General features: G+C 49.3%; 1 protein-coding gene across 1 annotated transcript in view; it reads left to right on the top strand.

Moving 5' to 3' along the window:
* NGEF (neuronal guanine nucleotide exchange factor) overlaps nucleotides 1-10,931 on the top strand; it is an 82,585-nt gene that overhangs the window by 54,989 nt on the left and 16,665 nt on the right. The window contains exons 4-5 of the mRNA XM_006760438.2: nucleotides 269-411; nucleotides 5,555-5,853. Of these exons, the coding sequence (XP_006760501.1) occupies nucleotides 269-411; nucleotides 5,555-5,853 (442 nt within the window). The remainder of the gene's footprint in view (nucleotides 1-268; nucleotides 412-5,554; nucleotides 5,854-10,931) is intronic.

The raw sequence follows: 10,931 nt of genomic DNA, 5'->3' as shown, positions 1-10,931 counted from the left end.
GGGCGTCCGGGCGGCGCCGCCGTGGAGAGAGCTGGGAGCGCCAAGTTTCCGACGCCTGCCCGCGAGCTCCGAAAACCCGAAGGTTTTGGACGGGCTGGTGTGGGAATGAATCACTCGGTCGCGCCCTGGTGCTGTGACAAAAAGGGCCTGTGGGGCCCGCCTGGACGGTCCGGACGGGTCCAGCTGGCCACGGCCGCGTCTCTCGCCAACTAGCCGAGGTGTGTCGTTGCTTAAAAATAACTGGTCCTGCCCCTGCTTCTTTCTGCAGTGAGTCACCCTCCACCCCGGGAAATGGGGCCACGCCCGAGGAGTGCCCAGCGCTGGCCGACAGCCCCACCACACTCACGGAGGCCCTGCAGATGATCCACCCCATTCCCGCCGACTCCTGGAGGAACCTCATCGAACAAATAGGTGGGTCCTCAAGCGGTGGCTGCGCTTCACGGGGCAAACGTGGGCTCCTGGTGGACTCTGAGGGTCCCCCTGCTACTGAGATACCCTTGCATTTCTGTGAGGAAGCTAGGGGACGTTTTTGTTGTTGTTTGTTTTTAATATATTTTTATTGATTTCAGAGATGAAGGGAGAGAGAGAGAGATCAATGATGAGAGAGAATCACTGATTGGCTGCCCCCTGCTCGCCCCACACGAGGGACCGAGCTCGCCACCCAGGCATGTGCCCTGATGCGGAATTGAACCGTGACCTCCTGGTTCTTGGGTCGATGCTCAACCACTGAGCCACGCCGGCTGGGCCTAGCGAACGTTTTGACATGTTTGGTTCTAACTGGTTCTAGAGGCAAAACTGCCCCATTTTAATCGTGCTGCATAATTGGGCTTTAGCAAATGCATTTCTGTCCTGCTCTCTCTTGAGAGGTCTACCCGCCCAGCCCCTTGTCACTTCTGTGGGAAAGACCAGGGGTGAGGTGCTGCTAGGCCAGGCAGGAGGGAGCCCAGGACGAGGTCTGGGGAAGACCTGGAAAGAGAGAGAATCTGCAAAAAAAGAGGGGGGGGGGCATCTGGGGAGAGCCAGGCTCCCAGGTGCAATCCAGGAAGAGGAGGCAGTGGCAGACTTTGCACAGGGGACAGGTAAAGTAGAGAGAAAGTGGGGACCCCCCTCCAGCCCCTGGGTTAAGGAAGCCTAGTTCCACCTGCCTGTCCAGCACTGTGGCCAAGAGGTGGGGGGTGCGGCCATTTATGTCCAGCTCGGCACAGCTGCAGCTGAAGCCCTGTGAATGCAGAAAGTGGATTGAGGAGTCCCACGTACGTGAGCACTTGCATTTCAAAGTCAAAAACTGCTAATAATATCAAACTAGTTCTCATCATGTGGGTTCCCTTATTCAGAAAATGGTACCGGCTGCTTAGAAAATCTTCTGTTTTTCAGTGTCGTCAGAGCAGCATTCTATTTGTTCAATTGAAATTCTAGGTTTGGAAAATTTGCTCCCTAGATATCATCATTGCCCTTCATCCCAAATGCTCAGACAGACAGGGGGTGTCTTGAGTGGAAGTGGAGCATCCGTGGCCCCAGAAGACCCTGCGTTTGGGAGACTTTGGGGGCGGCCCACTCTTCCCTGGCAGGGGTTTTCCAAACTGAGCCCTGAGAGGAGCTGAGCCCTTGCAAAGCTGAGGGGGTGGAGTGCACACTGCATGCTGTGAAGCTGCTGACTCCAGAAATTTTGTTTCCAGCAGGCCCTTTGAGTGTCAGGCCGGGTGGGATGGTGGCGGCGGCTTTTCCCTTTGTTTGCAGGGGGAATGGAGAAGGGCTGATCTGAGAACAGACTCCTGAAAACGCCTTTCCCCCACCTCCCTGCCACACTGTCCTTCCGAATGAGGAGGGCCACCTCTGCCGTGGCAGATGCTGGAAGCCTAGACTTCTACCCTCTTGAAAGGGACCCTCTTTGACTAAGATCGATGCCATGACTGGGAAGGAACTCGGGGTGGGGCTGGGAGAGGCTCCTGTCTGTGCCCTGGGCATGCGGAGACTCCTCTCCTGGAGGCAGCTGGACCTGTTGAGCCAATGCATAAACCTGACGCTGGGAGTCAGGGGCCCTGAGCTGTGGTGCCTGCCCATCTCTGCCCTCAGTTTCCTCGTGTGCCAAACAGTAGAGACTGACATGGTAACTATCTTTTTCTGGCTCCTGGGCTAGATCCATAGTAGGTGCTCAGCAGATGTGTTGAGTGGCAGCACAGAGCTGTTGCTGCCTTCTTCTCACATTCTCCCTTACAGATTCCTACACCAGCCCTCCCTGCTGTTAGCTCTGTGAATGAAGTGAATTCTTTGCCAGGGAGCAGGAAAGGACAACAGGTTCCTCAACACACAGTGTAACTGAGGGGGGAAGAAGGTGGAATGACCACGTGGGCACTTTGCAGACACTGTGTTGGACTTTGCAGTGGATCCCACAGAAGCCAGAACAGAATCATGACAGGATTATGCATGATATGGTATACAACCGTCATTATAGATGGTGGACCCTGCAACTCTGGGATATTGTGTGTGTGTGTGTGTGTGTGTGTGTGTGTGTGTGTGTGTGTGTATGTACATGTATGTGCATATATTACTGTTGTTTATGACACCTAATAAATGCTTGGCACATAGAAGGTGCTCAGTAAAAAAATAAGACTCTCTGTCCCTTAGAAGTTTCCATTTGAAGGATTCAAGGAACAAAATTATTCTGTTCAGAAAGTGAGATTTTGAATGACTGAAGACTTTGAAGAAGAGCTGGGAACTTACCCTCATGTGCAGGGCAGCACAGCCAGTCAGGTATAGATCATTTTAATAAGGAGAGATGGGAACTGAGCCTTCTAATTCTGCATGGATATAATATATCAGGTGCAGGGTTTTATAGGTAAAATTAATTTCCATGTAAAGTTGTGCTTGCTAAATGTACAAAATATAAAGTAGGAAAACATCATATATTAACAGTACATTGAGCACAGAAATTTAATAACATAGTTCCTCGGGTAAAAGTACCCTCTTGTTATCTGAATTTTAAAGCTAAAAAAAATAAACAGGATATGAAAAATGGGGACACGGTGTGTCAGATAACTCTGTGTAATCACAGTAACTCTAGGAAAATTGATTTTTAAATACGTACTTTAAATACCACAAAAAGAAATATGAAATTTTAAGAATATTCTAAAAGCACGTGTATTAGAAGTCTTTGTTTGAAAGTAACAGAATAGCCAGCAAAAATAATAATAATAATAACCTTAAACAATGTAAGTATTCTGTCTCAGTGAATGAGTCCAGGGGTAGGATGCTCAGCAGTTGGTTAATTCAGCCAAGCAATTACCCAGCTCCTTTTCCTTCACCATTCTCAGCATTTAGGCTTCATGTCACAAGGTAGCTGCCACAGCTCCAGACATCACATCCTCAAGCAGCCGTGTATAAAAGCAAAAAAGGGCAGTCTGTCTTCAAGTGTCTGCTGGGGAGGGACATCTTTTTAAGAATCTATCCCCCTTACCCATGATTTTTTACCCATTACTTTTTTTAGCCGTGACTGTAGCGTACATGAGATGTATCTTTGAACCTTCAAAAAGATGCCAAATTAGATATTTTTGTGAAGCTTGGAAGCTGCATTTTTAAAAGGTGTTCAATTCAACAAATAAGTATGTACCTACCATGTGGGGGAGGCACTGTGCTAAGCATCGAAAAGTGACTCCAAGTCACCTGTGGGAACCTAGTTTCTTTAAACCTCCATAAACTCAGTATCAGAATCACAGAATAATTGGTTTACTGTTGACAACAATAGAGATCTTGTGCTCATGACTGAACCAGTTTGCGTGGTGACATTAAACCTCTGTCTTTATAGATCTTCAGTCCCGATTGCATTTAGTGTAGACTAGGTTTTCTTTTTCATTCCTTTGTCAGATTAACTCCATGTTGTATTCTGCTGGAATGTAACCTTGTACAATCACAGGATCTTAATTTTTTAAACAAGTTCTACACTTTCCGTAAAGGCTTTATCATTTAGTGTTATGCAACATAGGAAGCCAACTAGTTTAATCCAAAGGATGGATTTAGCTCGGCTGGTGTGGCTCAGTGATTGAATGTTGACCTGTGATCGTGGAGGTCAGGGTTTGATTCCCAGTCAAGGCACATGCCCAGGTTGTGGGCTCGATCCCCAGTGTGAGGCATGCAGGAGGCAGCCAATCAATGAGTCTCTCTCATCAATGATGTTTCTATCTCTCCCTTCCTCTCTCAAATCAATAAAAATATTTTTTTAAGAAAAGAATAATAATAGGCAACGTGTTTGTACTGCATTATAAGAGACAGTGCTATACAAGTGGTGCATTTATCTGTATCAGAACTTTCCTGGGAGAATCATCTTTGTTTTGTGAGTAGACATATCAAAGGTCTGTCCATTCTCCGGACCAGTATGTCCAGCTGCTCACTGGACCTCTTCACCTAGGTGCCCCTCAGCTGCCCACGGGATCCCTCCACCATCCCCTTCCCTAATCAGATCCTCCTGTTTTCCTCATCTCCTTGAATGGGGCCAACCGACCTTGTTGCCAGTCTGAAAACCTGGACATCATTCGTAACCCAGCAGTACCAGGACATGTCTTCCACTTTTTCACTGTGCCCTGACAGGTGTGGCGCCATCCCTCCACCCACTGCAGCTCAGGCCTGCCTCCATCATCGCTCCTGCAGAACTGTCACAGCCGCTTCCCATCCGGGGCCTCCAAAAACAGACCAGAGCTGCTCGCCCGCCCGAGGTCTCTCGGGGCCTCTCTCTTGCCCAGAGGATAGGCTGCCGCCTCTGTGGCATGGCAGGCAGACAAGACCCTTGGAGTCCGATGCCCCTCCTCCCAGCCTCACATGCCCGCTCCCCCTCCCCACCCAGCTTCCCTTCTCCCTAGGCTGCTTCCTGCTGCTCCTGTGAGGAGACAGCCCCGCCCCTAAGCCAGGATGTCTGAAATGGGTTTTTCCCTGTGGAGGAGGTGCCACCTCTGTGCTGATTCATAGGCACCCTCAAATCTCCTTGGAGACTTAGAATGCATTTACTTCAAGTACAGTTGGTCAGGGAAGTAAGTCTGAAACTGCAAAAGCAAAAAAGGAATGTTTCCCTTTTGAATCCTAAGGATGGTGCAGTGTTTTTTCCTTCAAAATGAGAATTGACAACTACTCCCAGTTCACAAATGAACATACTCGAGTTTTAATATGGAAGCATTTAAGGCCTTGAAAGCATCCTGGGGCATACTGAAGCATAATTGGGACATTTCCATCCACTCTGCACACGTTGGTTATTAACACATCAAGTTGTGGGTTCTTGTTTGCCAAGCAGGGCTCCCAGCAGGGTTCATGTGGGGAAAGCATTTATTTGTGTGATTGGATTTTAAATCAGTTCAGGGGTTTCTTTATCCTTCTTCGGAAAAAAAACAAAACTTACAAGGGCTGATCCTCCCTGGGAGGGAAGGCCTGGCAGTAGTTTTCTGCGGGTCTGTCTTGGTGTATTCCTGGGGCCCTGGCCCTTATGAGAGGACAAAGCCCTTGCCTTAGTGATTCAGAAAGATCTTCACCTGAAATATTTTTCTGCTCTTCATTCCAATTCTATCGATTTCAGGGCTCCTATATCAGGAATACCGAGATAAATCAACTCTCCAGGAAATTGAAACCAGGAGGCAACAGGATGCAGAAATACAAGCCGATGACCTCCGCTCCCCGTCCAGCGAGGAGACGCCTGAGGAGGAGGAAGAGGAGGAGCAGGAGGAGCTGGCAAGCCCACCTGAGAGGAGGGCTCTGCCCCAGATCTGCCTGCTCAGCAACCCGCACTCCAGGTTTAACCTCTGGCAAGACCTCCCGGAGATTCAGAGCAGCGGGGTGCTGGACATCCTCCAGCCGGAAGAGATTAAACTGCAGGAGGTGAGGGCGCCCGGGGTGGGATGGGGAGACGGGGGGTGTTTTAACCAATGTGCCTTGAGGCTGCCCAGCAGGCTCATCCTGAGAAGCCTTGGCAGGGTTCATCCACCCAGAACATGCAGGAAAATTCCCTTATTTCACGGGCAACAAAAAACAGCTCGTTACCTTGCAGGATAGCTCAATCCCAACACTGAGTGTTCCCAGCACAGTGGTTTCATTACTTAGCAAGATTGCATTCTTTAAATCCGCCGTTATTGTGGGGAATTTCCTGGCACCTGTGACCACGAAAGCTCTAGGTGGTTCGGAGCAAACTGTGACTGTGAAATCACTTCCGTTGGCGCTTGGCTTCTCACTCAGTAGCCCACTCTGAAAGAAAGCCCTAGCATGCCCACCCCCTCTCGAACTGGCACTTGCTTCTCTGCCCTCTCATTGGCTGGTCCAGGCAGACTGCCCATCTGTCCATCAGACTGAGGTATCACTGAGGTGCCTCCTGGTTTGTGGCCACCAGGCAGAAATAATCAATTACAAATGAGCAGTGACAGTAATGAGTAACTAAGAAATTTAAGGGTTCACTTCAGTTGCACAAAGATTATTTGGCATAAAGGGGAAAAATCTGTGGAATAGGGAGACTAGAGTATGGGGTATGGTCAATAGTAAGGAGAGAGACTGGGTGAGAGAAATGGTGAGTGTGCAAGTGTGTGTTCGTTGTGAAATTTAAAAAGTGCGTACAGAGGGGGAAATGAAATGAAGAGATTGGGTTTTTCCACTGGTTCAATCCAAATCCCATCATATCTATTCTCTCTGTGTCCCTCTTGGGCTGCCCTGCCCCTTCCCACCCCCCACCCCTCCCCTACCCTTTGCACTCACCTACTCCTTAAAGCTGCACTTGAACCTGTTTGTGTTTGTTGCTGGTTGTGGTCCTGACACCATATCTTCTGCCTTCTCTGACCCGTTGCTTACTCTTGCACCAGATTCTGTAGACACGTTTGCTCTTCTCCTTTATTTAAAAGGGGAGCTACAAGCTAGGCACACAGTTAGTGACCCGGCCTGAGAGTCTTCCTGCCCAGAGCTGCCTAACTCAGACTGGTTGCTCCACGCGTCCGCTCCCTGGGAAAGCTTGATGAAGCTGACGGATGAAGGGCTGCCCACGGTTCACCTGCATCCTGTACAGCGCAATCAGGAGGAATTGGTTTAAACTGCGACATCCCCAGGGCTGTGAGCAGGGGTTTGTAAATGGCTGCATCGAGAGTTTTATATGCACCTTCGGATGTACATGATGTCTTGTCATCAGAGGCCTTCCGCTAAGGCAGGGGGAGCCGGACAGAGGAGAGCCCACCAAACTTTGCCTACGGAAGCAGCCAGGTGGGAGGTGCCGGGAGACGGAGGAACCCCTCCATGTGACCGTCCCTCCTCAGCCACAGGCATGCCACCATCCCCGACTTCCTTGTTGAAGGAATTATACAACACGATTTTTTTAAAAAATATATTTTATTGATTTTTTACAGAGAGGAAGGGAGAGAGATAGAGAGTTAGAAACATCGATGAGAGAGAAACATCGATCAGCTGCCTCCTGCACATCTCCTACTGGGGATGTGCCCGCAACCCAGGTACATGCCCCCGACCGGAATCGAACCCGGGACCTTTCAGTCCGAAGGCTGACGCTCTATCCACTGAGCCAAGCCGGTCTCGGCATACAACACGATTTTGCTTTTGGTTTCTTTCACTCCATGTTACCAACCTGGGGCCATTTTCTCCCCCTTCTAATCCTCAGAGCAAGGAAAAGAGACGGGCTGTGTGTTGGGGAGGGGAGATCATTCTTTTTTTACCTTGATCATTTGAGAAATGAAGGTTTTTAATATTTTGGAAAACTTAGAGATAAATCCTAGTAGATCTTAAAATAGGATATAAACCGCCTACCACATGCGCAAAGCTAAATGTAGAGAAAGCAGGGCCCTTGCAATGAAGGAAAGCAAACGGGAGCAGCACAAAACCAAGCAGCACAAGCGAAGGTGGCAGAGTTCATGGCGAAGGTGTGAGGGACAGCAGTCCATGTGGGTTGCCTGACTCCTGCACTGAAGGACAGAGGTTCTCCAGTTGGTTGGAAAACTGAACCCGCTGTATCATCAGACAGCATAGGATTCAGGGCAAGGAAAGTCACCACAAGGGACGATGAGTCCTTTTATATTGTCAAACGTATCACTTCATTTATTTTTAATTTAATTTTTTTGTTAATCCTCACCCAAGGACATTTTTCCATTGGTTTTTAGAGAGACTGGAAGGGAGAGGGAGAGACAGAGAGAGAGACTTCTCAGTTGTGCTTAGAATGCGCTCCCTCCTGTATTCTGCTCTGAAAAACGAAGCATCTTTTTCTCCCTTGGAGTCCTAGCCCCCGACCGACACAGGTGGGTATAACACACACAGAGTTCTGAATACCTGCTCGTATAAGCGGCCTGTCCTGTGCAGTTGGATCAGGGAGGACCCAGCTCAGGTTGATGTCCTGGGAACCAGCGAGGCTCTCACTTAAATTTCTGGGTTGAACGTGGCATTTTGTTGTTGTGCTCGTATCATAGGTTGTTTCCAGGTAGTGACCAAACAGGGAGGCAAGGGCTCGGGCTGCACGGTATCCCTTCGGTCAGTGGTCGGCAAACTGCGGCTCGCGAGCCACATGTGGCTCGCGAGCCGCAGTTTGCCGACCACTGCCTTAGGTCACCTCTTTCCTGGTCCCAGTTGCCCATCGGGTTCAGTTCCAACACAACAGGCATTCTCATTTGAGGTGCATCTTCACCCACTGGATAGCTCGCCACGGTCCCTGAGCTTGGGAGCTGGGTGTGCAGAGTTTGAAAAGTGAGCAGGGAATATTTTGAGTGTCTCCAAGGAAACACGGACACACATGCACTCATGCGGGGCGTCCTGCCCAGCTGGCACTGTGGCAGCACAGCCCCAACATGCCCAGACTTCCAGCTTCGCCCTGTTAGGAACCGGAAGGGAGGAGACCAAGTGGCGCCCTGTGCGGGTCTCCCCAGGGGAGCTAGCCAGTGAGGGTACAATTCACAGTCAGTCCCAGTGGCCTCTGACATCAGGGCTGCGTTTTCATTGTTTGTCAACTTATTTTCACAGCGTAGAACTTAAATGTATTTTTTTTTCTAAAGAAAACTACCCATTTTAGAAGGAAGTTACTGAGGGTTTTCATCAAAAAAAATTACATTGTGATTGTTATTTTATTTAGCAACCCTCACTGAATCATATACTTGTCTCTTTGGGACAATTCAGCAAATTAATCCCACGCTGGGAGGGAACAGGGGTGTTTGCACCTTAAGGTGGACAGTAGCCATCACCCCGAACCCTAGCGAGCTCCTGTGCTGTTTGACTAGGAAGCAAGCACCTATGACTTTCCCAGGCAGAGAAAATTTAACAAAGTGACAGTGTTAGCATTTATCGTTTTTAAGATGAATCCTTTGGGTAAGTAATTTATGCACCTGATATAAAGTTCAAAAAGAGCAAACAGATTTATAGTGAAGGGGAGTCTCCCCGCCCCCACCCTGATCAGGGCCTGAGCGCGTGCACACAGATGGTGAAATACTGTGTACAGTGTTCGAACTCTTTCCGTATCAGCCCAAGTAGAGAACCCACTTTTTTCTCTCCGCTCCTCCTCCCCGTCTTCCTCCTCCTCCTTCGTCTTCTCTGCCTCTCTTGGTAGCTTTATGAGGCTCCATAGTTTATGATGTTGCTGGACAATTGCAGTTAGTGTTCGTTGCAGCATTATTTATAGTAATAAAATGCTGAGATTTATACAATGGGAATTGCTAAGTGGAATTGTTGGTTTAAAGATTACATGTTTTCCAGTTTTTGAGAAGATACTGCCAAATTATCTTCACACTTTAGCCGTGTATGAGGGCGCTGGTTCCCTATACTATTATCTAAGAAGTTTATCATGACCAATGTGTTAGTCGTGGATGGTATCTTGTGCTTTTAACTCGCACTTCTACTGTGCAAACCTGTGTCTTTTAAAACTTAAACGTTTCACTATGTACTTGTTTGTAACTTATTAACTAGATCACCTTGAGCAAACATAACAATTGGCGCTCAGTTGGGGGAGCTTGCTAAGGCTTGGTTTTGGGCTGCTGGTGGTGTGCGGTGTGCACCGGGCACCCCAATGCTTTCAGGTGTGGCTTACCTTTGACATATGGTCCCTAGTCCCACAGCAATGCCAGCAGTTAGTTGTCACCCATGTGACAGCCGGGGCCCCATGGGCTCATTCAGCCTTGACCTCCTTGCATTTCCTTTGAGGATTAGAGCTCGCTGCGGGTGGTCGGGCACAAGCCAGGAGTCATCTCTGCCCATCTCTGTCTGTGGGGTGTGAATGACTATTGGCCACATATGTGAGGAAAGCACCACGTGGGGGTCCCCAGAGAATCCTGAGCTATGGAGGTGAGCATTGTCCAGCTTTGAGTGTGCGATGCTGGCAGGAGGAGGGACCGGGCAGTACCAATGGGGATGTTGGAGCAGGTGTGAAGGATCGGGGAGGTGAGCTTGCCTGGCCCGACATGAGGACCTAGGGCACACGGAGAAATACAACACAGCTGAGCTGTGTCAGGTCACAGGCAGTTCTGGGTCAGTCAGCTGAGTTCCTAAGGACCGGTGCTGTGCTTTGGGGCTGGTGGTCGGCCCTCCTGGGTCAGAAGCAGGTTATTGTCCTCTAGGCCGTCTCACCATCCCCGCTTCCTCTTTCGTCCCCCTTGCTGGTAGGCGGAGGTCTCCTTTGCTTCTTTTTTTTTTTTTAAATATATTTTTATTGATCTCAGAGAGGAAGGGAGAGGGAGAGAGAGAGAAACATCATTGATGAGAGAGAATCATGGATCGGCCGCCTCCTGCACGCCCCCTAGTGGGGACTGAGCCTGCGACCCAGGCATGTGCCCTTGACTGGAATCAAACCGGTAACCCTTCGTTCCGCAGGCCGACACTCTATTCACTGAGCCAAACCGGCCAGGGCTCCTTTGCTTCTTTAAATGCTTTGCTCCATGGGGTCGCCCAGGTGGATTAGCTCTGGGCCACTCCAGTCCTGAGGTTGCCTGAGGTCTCTG

Source organism: Myotis davidii, unplaced genomic scaffold (assembly GCF_000327345.1).
Source record: "Myotis davidii unplaced genomic scaffold, ASM32734v1 scaffold370, whole genome shotgun sequence".
Lineage (NCBI taxonomy): Eukaryota > Metazoa > Chordata > Mammalia > Chiroptera > Vespertilionidae > Myotis > Myotis davidii.
This window is presented reverse-complemented; position numbering and strand designations above follow the sequence as displayed.